General features: G+C 31.9%; 1 protein-coding gene across 6 annotated transcripts in view; it reads left to right on the top strand.

The window, feature by feature from the left end:
• Window positions 1–1,785: 1,785 nt before the first annotated feature.
• LOC107440307 (serine/threonine-protein kinase Wnk) overlaps window positions 1,786–19,694 on the top strand; it is a 101,322-nt gene continuing 83,413 nt past the window's right edge. For 2 of the 6 annotated variants that reach the window (XM_043050068.2, XM_071178948.1), the window contains exons 1-2: window positions 1,786–2,140; window positions 15,049–16,266. In XM_043050068.2, coding sequence (XP_042906002.1) covers window positions 15,076–16,266 — 1,191 coding nt within the window. In that variant the 5' untranslated portion in view covers window positions 1,786–2,140; window positions 15,049–15,075. Of the gene's footprint in view, window positions 2,141–2,163; window positions 2,261–15,048; window positions 16,267–19,694 lie in introns of those variants that run through there. The other 4 variants (XM_071178947.1, XM_071178949.1, XM_043050067.2 and 1 more) reach the window with 4 other exon arrangements.

The following is a 19,694-nucleotide window of genomic DNA, read 5'->3' as shown; positions in this document are numbered from 1 at the left end:
ATTCTAGTATATATCTTTTCTTACTGTTTATTTTAATCTTGAATTGCCCATCTTTAATATTACTCCAATGATATGAGCTTCGGCTATGTTTAAATATGTCTCCAATCAGATGAATGAGTTAGGGCCCTTGACGGGGTCAAAACTTAAATAACAACCTCACACAGGCATATCATCTGACACTATGAGTTCAACCAGAGAATACGTTTTTTCGCAAATGGACGATGAGAGTCAACGGCAGTGGTGCAGGCAACCGGGTGTTGTGATGCAGATGGGTCAGCCAGAAATTGTAACGTGTTTGCCGAAATGACTTTTATCCAAACACTCGATCCAAACGGATATGCTGATAAAGAAACGTTAATCAAATGTTACATCAACTGTGACCTAGACTATTTACACGGATCTCTTGGTTTCAGAACATTCAAATCGTTTGGAATCAACTGACTGGAGAAAATCATCAAAAAGTAATATTTCGACAGGCTACAGAATGACTGACGAACTAATCATCAGAGTGGCTGAGGAAATAAGGAACATTTGTTTTTCGCAGCCACTCGGAAGATGGTTTATTGATGAAATATCCACCTGCTCCATCTGCCAGGAGGAAATAATACAAGAGCCTAAAGAGACTCATTGTGGCCATCGATTCCATGAGGTTGCTACCTGAGATGAGCAACTCCGTGCATTGCGAATGTATTAAGAAGAGAGAATGCATTAAGAAGAATGTAAATCAGATGGGCTTGCCCCTTTATGCCAAACCAAACGAGTTACCTCAAGAGTTCAATATTTATTTCAAATTGCTGAGATTATATCTGTCAGGGAACCATCTAGCCATCAAAGGATGCCCGTATACGGCGGATATTTTGGAAAATCTTGGAATACCCTTCATCGATATTGAAAAGGATCCATATGTGCCCATGTTTCGATTGCTTATTGCAAAAATCTTGGACGGATACGTGGAAGTCTTGAGGACACTATCGAAGACTTATGATCCGCACTTACACAAATCTGTATACCGCAGGTGGTTAAAAAACGATTGTGAATTGTAAGGTTTTTCCATCCCTTTATCAAAAAATGATGGGTAAAAAATGGGTCCAGGTCTCTTTTGAGATCGTTCCCTCACTTTCTTACAACACTTGTATTGCAAGATTGAAAATTGTACAATTTGACACTACGACAATTTGTTTGTAAATCACTTTGACAACACCCCCCTCCCGATTATTTTGCAACACTTGTATTGCCTAGATTGGAAAATTTTAAAATTTAAACGAACGAAAAATTTCGGTACAGCAGTTGTTTGCAAATCAATTCTCCGCAGATGCGATGCAATGAGTCATGTGAATGTGCGTCGGCCGTTTGTGGTGCAAAGAGAATTTTCCACGGATCAAGCACTCCGTGAATCTGGTCGTTTTGCGTTTGTAAGTTTTTCTTTTTTGAAAAGGTTGCGGAGCTCGATATTTTTTCGAGTGACTGTACGTGCAAAACGAAGTTCTTAAGCAAGCGTGAATTGCATTTGCGTATGATCGCAAATGCGAATCGCAAGCAGTGACTACACTGCAAAACCGAAAAAGCAGCAAATAGAATAGCCAATTACGAATGGCTATTCCCCTCATTCTATACTCTAATTGGTTGATTGTTTTTTTCTGGAGTACAGTATGAATCAATATTAAAATGCCGTAACTCAACAAAAAATATCAATATCTTAGATTTTAGAAAGTATTTTTATACCTTGAATTATTTAAAGACATAAACTATTTTTTTTTATCTCACTATTTCTTATTTCCAGAAATTAAAAAAGGGACCGTCCACAAATATAATAACGACAATGATGCATCATTGTGGATTGAACCTCCGAAAGCAATATATTTCAATGTTTAGTTCCAGTTATTTCAGTTGAGAAAAGCTATTGCAATGCTTTTAACATGCTTATCACATATAAAAACAAAATGAAATAAACTGAAAGTTATGAACTGCTTTAAAGTAATGAATTTGCGAACGTCGTATACGACTGCCAATAGAGGTGCGAAATGTTCTGTTTTGTTATGAATTTATTCTAATACGTTCATCAATGCCCTGTAAAAGTGTAAATTGAGAAAACATGAATGTATAGGATTTGCTATGAAGCCTGTTCGGGCTCAATTTTTCAGTAAGTGATATCTTTTGTATTTTATTTACTAAGTATGTTCTAATTATACCTAATTGACATATGAGAATGGTGTAGAGTAAATTTGGTTGTCACACCTTTATCATGTTCATCTCCTTTTTTGTATGTATTTTAGAATTTTGCTGAGTTTTATTTGGAAAAGTTCTACCTTTCTAAATATAAAAAAAATGTTATCTCATTTATTTATTTTATTTTTTTTCTCTAAATTTAAACAAATCTTAATGTATAACAGTACCAGACGATAATCATTGCTTCTGCAGTAATATCATTTGTTTTGTATATAATTTAGTTTTTCTTTCCCTATATTAAGAGAGTAATTCATGAATTTTAGATATTACAATTTAACTGACTAATGTATAAATCGAATTTTATAATTTTTTTTATTATTTTGCAAATGCTTTTTTTTTCATTTCAAAATATAAATGTAAGTTGTGCGGAAAAGGAACGTTTAATTGTAAAATTAAATTGATATTGGTAAATAGCAAAGAAATTTATACATGTTAATGTTTTTTTTTTAATATATAAAGTGCTTAATGTTATAAATAATAGTATCATTTGCATTCTGATGTAGTTGCTGTACAATAAAATGTACTATTATAAATGTTTAGTACCAGGGCTGGATTACCCATTAGGCTAGACTAGGCCATGCCCTGGGGCCCCCTTACAATGGATATTTTGAAAATGAATTTTAAAAAATTAAGAAAAACAATGATTTAAGAAAAAATCAATTTCAAATATATATTAATAAAATATGATAATTTTTTTACATAATGTTAATCATATTTATATAAACATATCTAAATACTTTTATATTTGAATAAATAATAAATATACCAGAAGAAAATTTTAGTCTGAGGGTCTCAAAAATTTGAATGGCCTAGGGCCCCGCGTAGGCTTAATCTGGCCCTGTTTAGCACTATTATAAATCAATATTATTATAATATTTTTATTTATGTTTCAGTTTACAATATTTATAATTGCCATTTTTTGTAATATAATTTCTATAAGTTCACAATAATTACATTTTTTTAAAAAAAAATGTATACTTAATTATTGGCATATATGATACGTATATAATTTTTTTTTTTAAGTACTATTTTCACATTGAATTTTTTTCATATGTTGATTGTTTTTTTTCCATTCCTATTTTTGATAAAATGTTACCATTTGTTCCCTGTTTATTGCTGAATTTATTAGCATTATTTATTGTATGAAAGATAGCGGTCAACCTTTGTGACATAAAACAAACAGCATTCCTTGTTGATAATTTATACAATTAATGTGTTTCCGTCAATTTAAATTTTATTAAATTATTATTAAAATACATACGGAATAAAATAACTATTTTTTCTAAAGAAAAACTCACAATTTTTTTTAAAGATTTCCATAAATTATGCATTTTACTAAAAATATTTTAAAATATGTAATTTATCTTTTTTGAACATAGTGGGTTGATTAATTTTTTGTAGTGGTGTTGGGATAGAGGAGATGCTTAGTTTTATGAAGAATTACTGTCAATTAAAAGCTTCAATTTTAATTTAACACTTTGTTTAAAAAGAAGTTTGGTCCTCTAATTAATTTGCATTTTTATACATATTCTCAAGGCGGCAAAAAAAATGGTCTTTACTTGCTTGAAAAAAAAATTATATATTTAGTTTTTAACTTGAAATAACACTTCCAAGTGTAAAATATACATGCTTTGCTTTTACTGTATATACATGTTGTATTATATAGTTTTTTAAGCTTTGACTTTTAATTAGCTTTGATTTCTTAAACTTTTGTCACATTTTAAGTATTGAGACACATCACTTCCCAGGATAGAATATATGAATTTGCCTTTGTAACTGATCAGAACGATAAATAATCATGTTTATCATTTTTTTTTCTCTCAAATTTTTTTAGTCTGAAATGATGTGGATGTTGTCCATCCAACATCCACATCAAAACGATCAGCGATATCATCATTAACGAAACAACATCAAAACGATAATCATGCTTTTCTGGCTTCATGTAGTCCGGACACAGTATCGCAAATGCAAAAATTACATTGATACGAAGCATTGTTATAAATTAAAACGTGCGCTTTCATGTAAAAGGCATTCTTTCAAAATATTGATAAAAAGAATAGAAGCAGACAAAACCATTAGAAAAAATTAAATGTCATTAAAACCTCACTAAATTCATGTTTAAGTTCAGAAGTTGCAGCGTGCTAGAAACAAATATGCAGGTTAACATACGTTGTGAAAAAATTAAAAATTTTTCATAATGTACTATGATAAAATATGTATACTACGATACAAAGTAACAATGGGTGAAATGTTTCTAATTGAAGTCTTTTCAGCATATAATGATCTCAGCATTTTTTATTTGTATTTAATTTATTTATTTATTTTTATCTGCAATATGACTTGTTAAATTTAAAGCCCTCTTCCTATAACTTATGGGCTGTTGATTTTCCTGAGAAAGATTTTTAGAATTTATACTATGATAAAAAGTAGCAATAGGTGAAATGTTTGTAATTGAACTCTTTTCAGCATATAAAAATTTTTGCATAATTTCAACATACACTGTATTTGAATGAAATAGTAACTTAATTTTTAGTTCATTACATCTAAAATATTTGTAATACAGACATTACTTTATTGAGTAGTTAACCAGTATTACGCGCTACACTATATTTTTTGGGTATTATATTAACCAATTTTTATTTCGTGTTGAGAAGTTCAGAAGTTTTTAAATATTTTAATTAGTCAATCTAAAAATCCTTATATTACAATTTTTTTTTTTTTTTTTGAAATTGTTTGTCTTAGAATTCTGCAAGAAATTTCAGTATTATTCACTTTGAGTTGCAGGACTTAGTGACATTTTCGTTAAATTAAAGCCGTGTAAATTCAGCGTTCCTGTAAACATAAGTCCCGTAGTAATGTAGTTAAACACAGGTTTATGTTTGACAAAAAACACATTTTTTCCTTTATAAAAGTTGAGTTTCTGATAGTTAGCTTATAAAATATAATTGTCTGATCTCATAATAAAATATTGACTTAGCACAAAATGTACTGGGAACACTGATGACAGATTATAAATTGATCAGATACTAGATTGCATTTCTAAATCTCATCACTTTTTCAGCGGAGCTAAAAATATTACAATTATTATTTAGAAAAATCTTATTGATTATTTAATTTTAATTGCAAGAGGATGAATTGAATGTATATTAAGCAAAGAATTCAATATTAAAAGCAATTAAAAATAATACTTCCTGTGGAAAAATGCACTAAGCAGCTGAGAATCCAAAAGGAATTAAAACAAAAGAAACAATGAAATATGAAAAAAATGAATAAATATGACAACCGAAGCGTTTTCAGAGGGTAACACCTCCAGAAGTAATAAAAGCAAAACCTTTTCTATCGAGAGAGCACGACAAATGTCTAAAATGCCCTCTATGTACCTGAAGAAATAGAGTAGAAATAATTCAAATATTCTTTCCTACCTGGTTTTATCTTTTTATCAGACTTCGATACTGAGTCGCTTGTCTTCAAAAGAAAACGAACTCTAATAGTAAAACATATTTAATAAAAGGAGGACGGACATAACATAAACGATCATCTTTCATCAAAGCTATAGAAATCAACATTGAAACAAAATAAAAACATTAATATTCATAATATTCATTCAGTCTGCGCGCTATCTGTTGGCATTAAAGGTAATCTGTTTCAGTACCCCAAAGGTTTTGCCAAAGTCCAGGAAGAGAATACAATACAAAATATAAAATACATAAAGCAAATACAGAAGTATATGTTTATACTTCTGTATTTACTTTATGTATTTTATATTTTGTATTGTATTCTCTTCCGGGACTTTGGCGAAACCTTTGGCCTATAGAGAGAGCAATTTTAAACATTTGTTGTGCTCTCTCAATAGAAAAGGTTTTGCTTTTATGACTTCCTAAGCTGGTACCCCCTGAAGACGCCAGCTTCGGTTCTCATATTTCTTCATTTTCTTCATTTGATAAGTTGAATTTATTTTCATGCAAACACTTTTCGTCCCGCAGTGGACTGATAGTAGAGAATCGGTTCCTTATACAATACGGAAGTCAAGCCTCTCTGGCTGCGGTCAGTGTGCGGGTGGGTGACCACTTTAGTTAGCCTGCGTAGGGACCGAGGGTGCTAGGTATCAGTCCTCCTTAAACTGTTCTACTGTAATGAGCTTGACTTCGCACACAGGTCGTTGGGCAACCAAAGCAGAGGAGCCATCCCCTCTGCAGAGAATAAAAATTGTGATTGCATGTCCCAATTGATATTTGAGAGATTGATATGAGAATAGTTTTTTCTGCTTCGCACGGCCTTCTCCCCTGATTATATCATTGCATTTGACTTTCAAGAATGCTGGCATTTCTAATAATCGATACGTAATTTTTAAAATTTGAAACATTTCTTAAAAAATTTGTGATTTTTCAAATTTTTTTTGTGTGAAATTTTGCTAAAAGCGGTGGCAACGAGTAGATTGAAACTAGTTTCAAAAGTTAATGACCTAATATTGCTTTTTTTTAAGAGTTAATTATAATTGCTTGCAGATAGTTTTTTAATTCAGATTTTGTGTTTACTGAACGATATTTATTTTATCTATGTCTGGAAGTCCTATCTATGATACTGAGAACCTAAGATGTGGAAAACTTCCATTTTGGAGATCATATTGATAAAAATTCCTTTTTTTAATGATTTTTAAACAAATTTAAAATAATAAGTTAAATTTCTTCCCAAGATATTTTCTCATTGGGCTTTAGACAGCTTAGTAAATTATCAAGATATAAATGAACTAATTTTTTTTGCTATTATGTTTTGTTTATTATTCAGTTGTAATTAACGTATAAATTTATAATAGTTATATCTTGTTTGAATATAGAGATTTATTATATTTTCATAACCTCAATAAGACGGGAGACAATTGGTTAACCACTCTATCTATATATATATACATATATATATATGAGTACACATATATAGTTTACATAATTTCGCCTAGCTAGTTAAAGTGTATTTCTGACCGAAGGGCCAGGTTTCATAAAATCATAAGGGACTAGATCTGTGCTAGATCACCAAACACTCATTATCACCTTTTTGGTGGTGAATTTTATGATGAGTGTGTTTTGGTCCAACCAAGACTAAAGCCCTCTTACACTAGAGTCAAATACAGGATGCTAGGAAGTTATATGTATTTGGCATAGTCACCAGAAATAGCCAAATAATATTGCTATAGCAGGAGGTGTCATTTAATATCCCCTTTAATAAATTAGGTGATCCACAAGAGAAAAACACCTACTTTTTCTCTGTTGCTAAGTAAGCAACTAAGTTAATAAGTAATAATGAAATAAAAATTCATTCTTTTTCATTCATCATTTAATAGAAAAATATATTGAAGTTTCCTGGGCAACAGATTTTTTTGGGCTGATTTCTGACCAAAACACGAAAATTGTTTTTTTAATTTTTTTTATCTCCTTTGAAAATAGAATTTGAATGGATTTTCAATTATTTATGAGTTTTCAAAATTTTAGAATTTGAACCCAAGAACCTATTTTTTACCTTGTTTTAAACTTTTTTTTTAAGAATGAAAATTTTACACTAAAACCAAATTTTCAAAATTTAATTATATACATAGTTTTAGGGCAAATCATCTTTACACCTTTGATCGAGATTTCTAGACAAAAAGGTTCCAGGGGGGGGGGAAGGTTCCTGATATGAGTATCTGAGAGAGATTATAACTATTATGCACATTCACGAAATTTTATATAATTCATGATATTTGTTTTTCTATTATTATTAAAATTAGTTAATGTTAATTGACATTTTAGTAACATTGATATATGTATTTTTAAGAATATTGTATGATTCATTATTTAAAAAATTGTTGCATTCTGTCAAATATAGAGTTACATGGTTTTCTTTGGATAAAAATAATTTGCTTGTAGCATCCTAATGTTTCTATACATTCTGAACGGATTTTCGCAAATTCATAAAATTTAGAATTCATAAGGAGTCACTTAATATGTTCTTCAATAGGATACCTGATCTCGATCCTGATTGGTTATTGAAACGTGCAATTTGTTTACGTTAGCAACTGTTCATTCCATTTCGAGTATGCCAAGCCCGCAAGTATTCATTCTCTGAATAAATATAAGCTAAGTAAAAGAAGTAGAGGAGAAAGAATTGTCTTTCAACAAATTCAATATTCGATACGGCTTTTTTATTTAATTAACTTTACGTTAATTAACATTCTAAGTTATGTAGGGAAAATTAGCTCAACTTTAATTTGCCGTTTTGCTGATAAAGATTAGCTGGCGCTGATGTCATAAGTCACGTGTGGGTATGAAAGGTTTTCTTGAAGTGCAAGTACCCATTGCGATTAGCCACATGTATCATCTAATGCCTCTATTATAATCTCGTTGTTCACTTCCTTTTATTTCAAACTTTTTTTTACAATTCTCACCATGAATACATATATTTGATACGATAAACTTCTTTTAAACAGAATGCTAAAGGTTCCTTAAAAAACTGAAATGGTGGCAGCAAAACTACGAAGATAATTGTATTTTATTAGGTTTATTTTCAGCACATGATTCAATGATCAATTTCAAATATCTGGTAACAAAATCTTAAGATTTTAATTTTATAGTTAGAGATAACTTCATAATTACAATATTGACGCCGCCACAGCTTTCTTACTTAATGTTTTAAGGACGGTATGAACCCTGTTAAAATAATGAAATACAGATGTTTACCTTTATGAGCATAATATTCTGCTTAATATAATGATCGAGGCCCAATTGTAAGACAGTATATATTGAGAAAAACTTCATTGGCTTTAAAAAATATGAGGTGTTAATAAAAGTATAGTTCGTTCACCAGGAGTTGGAACTTTGCTCTGTCTTCATCACGTGGTATCCGACGATACTATTTCGCTGTTTTTGAAGGAAGGATGTGAACAATCCTGGACAAGGTTGCTGTTTGGCGATTTATTAAACTCAACATTAATATATTGTGACATGTATTAAACTCAACATTCGGTGAAAGTAATGTTATATACAAATCTCTTTGCTAAATTACAAATACAGTTTCAGATGACTTCGTATTTTAGATGACATCGTATTTTATAATTACCAAAGAAAAAAATGAACATTCGGCTTTCAGCGGAAAAAAATATAAATGAAATTTTACACTACGCGTGCGTGATTCAAGTTTCTCTTATGTTAACCACATTTAAATATTTATCGTCCCATTTTAATACTTATACATTTCCGACAAATTATTTTTTTTACAAATAATTAATTTTAATTTGTTTCGGCTTTTACTTAATAAAAACAGTTGAAACAGATTTTGCAATAAAAAAATACGTACAGTTATGTGGCATAAAAATTTTTTTTGCCTCATAATTCAAAATTTTTTCATCCACAATTAAATAATAAAAGAAAAATTAGTAAAAATGGTTTCAATGAAATTATCTTTTGGTTAATGGGTTTCATGAGTGAGTGTAATTGCTTAATTAGTTTTTAAGATACGACTAAGAACGAAAAAAGTGAAAGTAATAATAAGCGAACCACATTTTCATCCGCTCTCCGGACTAAACTGTTTAAGAGTCAAAATTTCCAGATTGCAACTACCCCCTATATTTTGAAGGTGAAGAATCTAAATATGTAAAAAGAAATATATGTTTATCCAGAAAAGGTTAGTTTTTACGTCTGATCGAGTTTTAAATATACGACTTATTTAAAATTCTATTTTTCAAGAACTATTCAACCGATTTCTCTCAAATTTTGTATTTTGCCTTGTAAAATTACATACTTGAAAATAATGTAAAAAAATTATGTACCGTAGAATCCAAATTTTCTTGACTATTATCAAATGAAATAATAAATGTATAAAAATTTTTCTTTGCGTAAAAATTACCTTTGAATAAACGAATTTTATAAGTGTATTAAAATTTTTTCAATATATTTTTCAAGTTCTCGAGATGTGGCGAAATACGCAAAAAGTAAAATGAACATTAAGGAGTCCAAACTTTGGACCGCTCTCCTGACCAAACTATGGGGACTCTTATTTCCCAGATTGCAGATAGCTCCTATATTTCGGCGGTCAGAAACCCGAATCCGTTGAAAAAGGGGCATGTTTATTCAGAAAAAATACGTTTTTGTGTCTGATTTCGTAACTTAAAATATCGTCTGTACTAATTCATTAGTATATTTGAGGTCACCCCTTCGAACCATTAAGAATAAGTCCTAGAACGTGAAGATCCAATCATTAAATCAAAAATTATTAAGGGTGGCCCGTTTCTTATTTTGCGCAATGTACATAAAAATTAAGCAATCGAGAGAAAGAGAGCAGTAGGATAAAATCTGAAAATAAAAGTAATGCGAAAAGAGATTGTTAATTTGTTTATATGTAAAAATAAATTTAGGAACAAGAAGAAAAAATAATCAGTATTTAAGACGAAAATCTGAATTGGGATGAGGGCACCGCAGAGAGAGAACCTTTCTGGTGCAGCGAACTTCAAAAATATTGCAATTCACTAAAAATGTAACACTATTATATAACACTATATCCGCACTTTTAAACGTCCACCGTTTTTTAATACGAGGGTTGCTATTTATATTTCTGGCCTTGGCAAAGTGTTGCTAGGCGCCCGCAGACGATTTTAATCGAAAGTTTGATATTTTTAAACATAAATTCAGCAGACGATTTACCATTATAGCTTCATTTGTGTTGTTGACAGTAAATTGAAAAGTTCTTCTCTTTCAAAAAATGGAATTGAATCGTGAACATTTTCGTGCCATTATTTTTCATAACTTTCGACGTGGATTGTCAAGACAAGAGTGCTTCGATGAACTTAATTCTTTATTCAGCGATAAAGCGCCATCCTACAGCACTGTAAAAAATTGGTATAACGAATTTAATCGTGGTCGATGTTCGATCCAGGACGAATCCCGTGCAGGTCGTCCAAAATCCGTTGTTGTGCCAGAAAAGATCGATGCTGTGCGTGAACTGATAAAGCAAGATCGTCATGTGACATACCGTGAGATAGAGGCGTCTTTGGACATTAGTATGACTAGCATCAATAAAATATTGCATGAACATTTGAGCGTAAAAAAAATTTGTTCGCGTTGGATCCCGCATAATCTGACAAACGCTCAAAAAAAGGCTCGTGTCGATTGGTGCAAGGAAATGTTGGAAAAATACGTTCAAGGTACATCAAAGGCTGTGTATAACATCTACACAGGTGACGAATCATGGATCTATGCATATGAGCCGGAAACAAAACAGCAATCAACTGTATGGGTCTTCCAAGACGAGGCAAAACCAACAAAAGTTGTTCGAGGAAGAAGCACATCGAAACAAATGATTGCCTGTTTCTTCGGCATTAACGGTCATGTGGCAACAGTGGCGTTAGAGCAACGCAGGACGGTCAATTCTGAATGGTACACGACCATTTGTTTGCCAGAATTCATCGGAGAAATTCGAAAACTGCAGAGGAACAGGTGAATCATTCTTCATCATGACAATGCGAGCTCTCACACATCGACTCAAACAAAGGCATTTCTGACGGAGCGAAAGATCGAACTGATGGGTCATCCGCCGTACAGCCCTGATTTGGCACCCAATAACTGCTTCTTATTCCCACACATCGAAAATAAATTACGTGGACAACGATTTTCGACCCCCGAAGAAGCGGTTGATGCATTCAAAACGCATGTTTTGGAGTTACCTCAATCGGACTGGAAAAAGTGCTTTTCAAATTGGCTCAAACGCATGCAAAAGCGTCATCATCATCATCACCAGCCATGATCATCATGGAGAATATTTTGAAAAACAATAAAACCAATTTCGATCCTTTATATTTGTTTTTTCATTATTAGGCCAGAAATATAAATAGCAACCCTCGCAGCCACTAATCTTTAAACAACATTCAAGTAAATCTCTTTACTTAAAAAAGTTCACTATCTGTCTAAAATTTGTTGAGCCAGAAAGGGTCCATATTTTGCAAGTCTCTGTACATAATTCTACAGTCATTGCCCCTCTCTTTTTAGTCAACATGTAAAAATCGTGATGTAATTACCCTGTTAACTGCATACTTTAAATTCTTCAACATCGCGAAAATTTTCAGGGTTTGGAATATACGAATTATTCAGGGCTTGTAGAAAGTGTGAAAAAAATTCTAGAAAGAGCGTTTCCCCACAGTTAAATTTATCACTAAAGCCTGACTGATTAATTATTCTTGTTCGTTTTCCTTACCTTCGCATGACTAAGCGTTGAAAATTAAAGACAACGGAAAGCTTTATCTCCGCAACTTCACGTAAAAAAGAATAAAAAAGTTCTAGATTAAAAAAAAAAAAAAAATTCTTCTGATAATCATGTGTGATTAAAACGAGATCATTTCTATTCAATTTGTCGGAATTTTTTTTAAAAAAATCATGCTACATCCATTGTATAGAAAATTTTGCTATCTGAGAACAAAATAATCATAATGAAGAAAATTAATAATTTGTTATTCACTCCCAATGATTCACACAGGGTTGTAGCAAAAGTTAATTTTGGAGGGGGGTGGAGGTCGTTGCTTTAAATTGTAAATTTTTAATGATCTGAAAATAAAAACCTTTCCCTTAAAATTCAAGCAGTAAATGACTATCTCCCATTTTTTTTTTGTAAAAATTATAGTAATTATTGACACGTTTTTTTTTTAAAAGTCGAAACTAATTAACATATTCATTATTATTATATTTTTTTTAAGGTACTGAATAAAACTTAGTTCGAATAAATGTAATTATATACTTTAAACATTAACAAATTTATTTTTGAGAAATTTATTTCTTCTTTTAAACATCTATTTTTTTGAGTAGGACATTCTACAGATTCTATTTTTAAGCTACATAAGTTGTAGACGTTCAGTTGAATTAAATTTTAAATTTCAGAACAAATTGAAAAACGGACCCTGTTTGAACGACCTTATCTCAAGCAGGTCCTTTTTTTTAAATCTGAAAATTTGTCAAGTTTTTTTTTTTTTTTTTTTTTTTTTTTTTTTTTTAGTACATAATAAATTGGCGATAGTAGGATATTGTGTTTTTGATTCGATCATTCTATGCATTTATTTATTTATTTTTGGAAAAAGTTGCGTTACAAGTTTTGGAGCATTGCACTATAGTATAAGAAAATTGAAATTCTTTATAATGAAATAATCGTAAGAATAATTTAGAATATAATGTCTTTTTAAATATTAATTCATGCAAGTATTCAAACAAATATATTTTATTAAATCGTTCTAGGAATTAATTAATACCATCGATTCTTGTTAGTGATTATCATCAATGAAAGCCGACTGAAAAAAATTCATTTGATTCATCTTTCACTATTTTGTTACTGAGCGGAACATTCAATTAGTAATTAATGCACTAATAATATATGTAGCTAATGTACTAATAAAAATGTGGTTTCAAAATTCTTATACTCCAAAGTATGAAAGCTATTTAGTGAGATTTGCCTGAAGAACGGTTAGATTACCATAACGTCTTATTTAAACTTCTTTAATAATTTCCATTTTTACAACTCATACACTCTTTAAGTTCTAAATTATTTTTCGTAAATGGTTTATTGATAGTTAAAGGAGGGGAGAGGAATCAATCAAAGTAAAAGAAGCTTCTTATGCCGGCGGTTATAGATAGAAGCCCATAATTCTGTCCGATCGATGTTAGGCAAGGATATTACTTTTTTGAGGAGTTTTGAATTATGGGCTTACCATCATTAAAGATAATAACACAGCGGTTAGCGTAAATATGACGGTCGTAAATAGCTTGAGGTCGATGAACATTCATCAACTATCTCAAATTACGACGGTCTTGATCACGTGCATCATTGCCCTTCTTATTTTCTTGGGATTATTGTTTGTTAAAAAACTTTTTTTTTTTTAAGTCACTCAATTTCTATTACTATTCTCAATTTGTATGAAGAAAAACTACTTTGACTACTAGTAGGATTTGTGATGGGCCCGTACTTCAGAAGGTTTTGAATTTATTCCAATCTTTTGTTTGTTATTTTATTTTGTTATTTGTCAAATTTATTCGAGAAAAATTTGCTTGTTTATTTTTTTTATTTAATTAACGAAAAATTAAATTTCTATTTTTGAATCAATTTTTTTGCATTAACAGTTAAAAATAGTGCTCTAGAATCTAATTTATTTCAATCTTTTGTTTGTTATTTTGTTTTGTTATTTGATAAATTTATTCGAGAAAAGTTTGCTTGTTTATTATTTTTTTTTAAATAATTGACAAAAAATTAAATTCCTGCTTTTAAATTAATTTTTTTTTGCATTAAAAGTTAAAAATAGTGCTCTGCGATCTACTTTAATATGATTAAAACTTACAACAAACATGGATATGTGTTAAATCGAACCTTGTCTGTTTCTGTTTAAGTTACGCCAAATTATTAAAGTATACCCTAAAAACTTCGAAATTTGTGCGGAGTTTATGCTAGTATAGCAATAATTTTAAAATTGTATTGTTTTGGTAAGTTATTTTTAATTTTAAATCGTTTATGTTAATGAAATATTTTTAAGAAAGAAAAGCAATTTGTAAAAACACATATTGCGGACCCCACTGAAGTCCTGATGCAAAACTGTAAATTATAAATACGCTAGTGTTTACAATCTGCTCATTCTAATCATTCTCCCATAAAGCTTAACCCTTTCGTTACGAGCGACGTATTTAGCATTTAATTTAGTAGTCTCTGAGTGCTTATTATTTAGATTTTTTAAAAATCTATTCGAAGTTTGCTGTTGTATAAACTGAAATATTATCATTTACATGAAAAACATAGAATTCCATCATTTAGAGATTCCTTATTATTTTGCAGACATTTAATCTTGGACGCCATTCTGAGATGTCACGTCAGCGCATGACCTCAGCAACCGGTCAGTTCCAGAACGTTGAAACTTCGAGTCCGACCTACAAGCGACCAGCACCTCAGAACGAGAATCGCATCACCCCTCCTTCGACGACGCCCTTAAACCGTCGTCAGAATGTAAGCCTTCAAAAGCCGCCTTTTAATCGAAACTCTCAACGCAAGCAATCTCCTTTCCGAACGTCATCTGGCGTCACTCCTAACCGAGGACAGGATGGCAAGTTGGAACGGTCTGTTTCCAACGCTGGTGAAACTCCCAAACAGACGAGACAAACACGATCACCTGAGAGATCAGGTAAAATTTCTTCGCATCACACCACGTGTTTTTCTCACAGTGGGAAACATGCCAGAGCCTCGTCAACAGCGGGCCTCGGTGTTTCTTCTTCGAACAGAAGCAAAAGTTCTCGCCGAACCATCGTGAGAGTATCGTCTGCAGATCTTTCTGATGGTAGCGTGGAATCTCTTAACACCCTGACGAAAAAGGGGAGGAATACGTGGACCATGAGTTCGAAAGTACCGTGTAGTGTTCGTGTGACTCAAAACTCACCTTCCAGGTCAGTGTCTGAACCCCACGATGTGTCCAGTGTCGGATCTCGAGATTCGACGCCTCCCACGTCGCCGCCGGCCAGCGTGTCCACTGATGTTGTGTTGGAAAAGAGTCCATCTCCATGCCGCGAGGAAAAGACTTTCAAGAAAGTGTCACCGCGGTACAACATTCGACTGATGTTAACTAATCCTCGCGACGCGTCCAAATCGACTTTGAGTCCACCTTATCTCGTGCAAGGTGAAATCTGTGATAAAGAATTAGATGCCGTAACAACTCTAGAGTCCGTTCCTATCGAATCTGATAAAGATAAATCTGTGATTCAGTCGGTGACTGGCGAGAGTATGAGGTCTCCGTCGGCCAAGACTGCTGTCAGTGGACTGAATGGTGAGGAGGATGCTCACGTAGAGGATGAGTTATCGGACGTTGCCATAAGAAGTGTGCCGATTGAAAGTGTGAAAATTAGTGAATTGCGGGAAAAAGACGAAGCCGAAAAGGCACAGGCCATATCTCCCGATGGCCGTTTTCTTAAGTTTGAGGAGGAAGTCGGTAGGGGTTCCTTTAAGACTGTCTATAAAGGATTGGATACTCTGACAGGTGTCGCTGTGGCGTGGTGCGAATTACAGGTAAGCCTATATTTTTAGAACTTCTCTTCAATTTATGCTGACTTAACATTCTTTTTTTTTTTTTATGCCTTCTACGCAATTTTTTTTTCGTCCGAAAGCTTCGAAATACTTTTGCTTCGTGCGTACGTTCTGTGTTGCAGAATCCCATAACGTTACTGAGTTCCTGCAGAACGATATTTTTTTTTATCTGCAGAGTTTTTCCCCTTTCTGCAGAATTATATTCAAAATAGGCCTTTCTCTTATATTGGAGGTGGAAAAAAACGGTAGTGATTTTTATCCTTCTTTCTTTTGATAATAAAAAAATTCCGCAATGATTTAGCTAGAATTTCAGATTGATATTATAAACAGTTATGTCCAAATAGCAAAAAGTTAAAAAAGATTAACTATACAAATATTTTTTAGAACAGGAGAATATCGCCAATAATATTAGAATATATAATATTCTTTTATATTAAGATTTAAAAAAAATTCTTACATTTATAATTAAAAAATATATACTGTTCTGTTCTATACATGAAGACTTTATTTTTTATTTTTTTTTGTAACCAGAAAGCGCTTCTGTTCCTTTAAATTAGTAACATATATATTTGCTATTATTAAAAATATCGCTCAGAAAGGTATTAGTACAAGAGAGAATTGTCGCAGAAAGCTTGAAAAAATTCTGCCACAGGGTGCTTACGTTACGATATAAATATTGTATGGGAACTTCCTATAGAGAGATGACTGTATATATGTATATATATATATATTTTTGTGTACTCTTTCTTTACTGCTTTTCAAATGTATCTTAATTGTTGCTGAATTTATGAGTTTTAGTTTTTAATTATCGTTGATAAACAGCATTTTCAACTAATTTTATTATCAAATACTACTATTGAAATCGAATGTTGAATGAAATACTCACGTGAACTGATCTTGATTCTCTGGGATCTTGTTTTTTCATATGAATGCCGATTTCCTAGTTAAGGACAGAAGTTTTTAACCTACCTACAAAGCGCTTGGAAATGCATTCTGCCCTGATTTGCCTCTCTCAGATACTACGATTTTGATAGTTTGTTTTCCCCCTCCATCTTATTTCGTTGTTTCGCTACATTGTTTTCGTTGGCAGATTTGTTTTTTTTTTCTGGTCTGTTTTGTTTTTATTCTAATTGTTTCTGTATTTATTGTCTGGGAAGTTTTTATTAGGGTCACCGCTTCAAAATTCCGTCATGTTAATAATCAAGTGTGGTGCATTTCAAGAACAACTCCATCAAAAAGTGAAATGGATAAAAAATTATTATTTATAGATGTATATAAAGTGGTATTTTTTGTAACTTGCGATTGTGACAAACTTAATTATAACTTATGAAAAAAATTTCCTAACGCATCTGTGTTACGCCCATTAATAAATTGATCCTCTCAGTTGCTACAACCCACTCTGCGATCTACTATGTGATATTACTATTCTTGATTTTATTCTTATGTAATGCATTTATATTACGCACATTACTAAATTGGTTCAATCAAGTGTTACATTCTAAGTGATCTGAATATCAATACTTTATTGTGACGCAATACTTTATTTTTCACCGTAAATTCACTTTATGTGCATTTTATAATCGTTTTATTTTTTTTTCATTATGAAAATATTATGAATATTTTATAATATTCTGAAAATTACTTTTATTTCATGCTTGTTTCTGAAAACTTTTCGATTTTTTTTTCTTTTTCTTCCTGTTTCTGCTGCGGTGTTTCCAAAAATAAACGGAATTGCTTTTGGTTTCAAAACCAAATATCTCATATAACAACGTCCAATAATTATTTGTTCTTATTTTGAATATGATAGTGATCGTTAGGCAAATATTGCAACCTTATTCTTATCGTGAATCTTTGTTTTTTTAAGATAACAACTAAAGCTTTTTTTTTTCTCTAGTACTGAAAAACAAAACTAAAATAATAGAATTTTTTTTTGGCCCCACCTTTATAGTAAATGCCTTTTTAGTATGGAAAATGTTAAATTTAGTGAGAGGCCAGGAACGGTTCATTGCCCTGATAAATTAAATTCCCTAACTGAACTTATTTCTAAATGCTTTTTTATAGCATTTACCATTATCATGAACAATGGATCAGGGGATAGAGCGTTTGCTTTCCAATGAGGTGAACCGGGTTCGAATCCTAGCAATGGCTGGTCGATACGAATTCCGCATCCGGTTTGTACTGACCACAGTGCTGACGTACAATATCCTAAGTGGTGGACGGATCATGGGTTAGAGTCTCCTTGCCATCGGGCTAACCGTAGGAGGTTTTCGCGGTCTTTCTCTTCATGTAACGCAAATGCGGGCTCGTTTAATCTAAAAGTGAAGACAAATTCTCCAAATGCTTGATCCAGGAATTGGGTTCAAAATTACAAGGTACGGAGTTGAATATTAGTAGCCATAAAATCCAAAATTGGGTCGGCTGTTCAACGTCGGTTATAATATTTAAAAAAAAAAAACTTTCTTCAGGTTGTTTCTTGTTTTAGTACGTAGCACTAAGTATCCATCTTTTGGATACGCAAGACGCGTTTTTAAAAATTCAGCTCATCAAAATAAAGATTAACTAAACTCAGTAGGCATGCTCTCGGCCTACTCCTTCTTCTTCTCATTGGCACGACTGCCCAGGATGGGCCTTGGCCTTCTCAACAAGCCTATGCCAAGACATTCTTCCCTTAGCCAAGGTTCTCCAGTTTATTATCCTTAAAACTTGTTGGTCCTTTTCAAGGCAGTCTAAAAATCTTAGGTTTGGTCGTTCTCTTTTTCTTGTACCTGTTGGCCTGGCACTGAGACTTTTTTGGTTGTCCTGCTATCCTCCATTCTTATAATGTGGCCTGCGCATTTAATCCTTTGAATTTTGATAAATTTAATGACATCAGGTTCTTTATATGCTTTGTAATGTTCCGTGTTTGATCTTCTAAACCAGGTACCGTTTTTACTTATTCCACCAAAAATGCTTCGCAGTATTTTTCTCTCAAATCTAGCTATCAAATTTTCATCTCCACGGGTCATTGTCCAGGTCTCACATGCGTATGTAAGCACTGATCGTATAAGACATTTATAGAGTAACACTTTTGCTTTTCTTTTTATTAGGCTTGACTTAAGATATTTTCTTAGACCATAAAAACACTTATTGACCATTGTGATTCTCGTGTGTATTTCTTGTGTAATGTCGTTTTTGTTGTTAATCTTAGACCCCAAGTAGGTGAAGCTATCAACGGCTTCGAATTTGTATGCTCCAATTTCAAACTATGTTTCTTCATAGCCAGCTTTTGTGCAAGGCATATATTAAGTTTTATTTTCATTGATTCTTAATTCCATCTTAATGGCTTCCTTCTCCAGACATAAAAAGGATTGTGTTAGTGCTGTCTGCGTTCTAGCGATAATATCTAAATCATTAGCAAAAGCCAATATATT

This window comes from Parasteatoda tepidariorum, chromosome 3 (assembly GCF_043381705.1).
Source record: "Parasteatoda tepidariorum isolate YZ-2023 chromosome 3, CAS_Ptep_4.0, whole genome shotgun sequence".
NCBI lineage: Eukaryota > Metazoa > Arthropoda > Arachnida > Araneae > Theridiidae > Parasteatoda > Parasteatoda tepidariorum.
The sequence above is the reverse complement of the archived record's forward strand: the minus strand, read 5'-3'. Positions and strand labels throughout refer to the sequence as shown.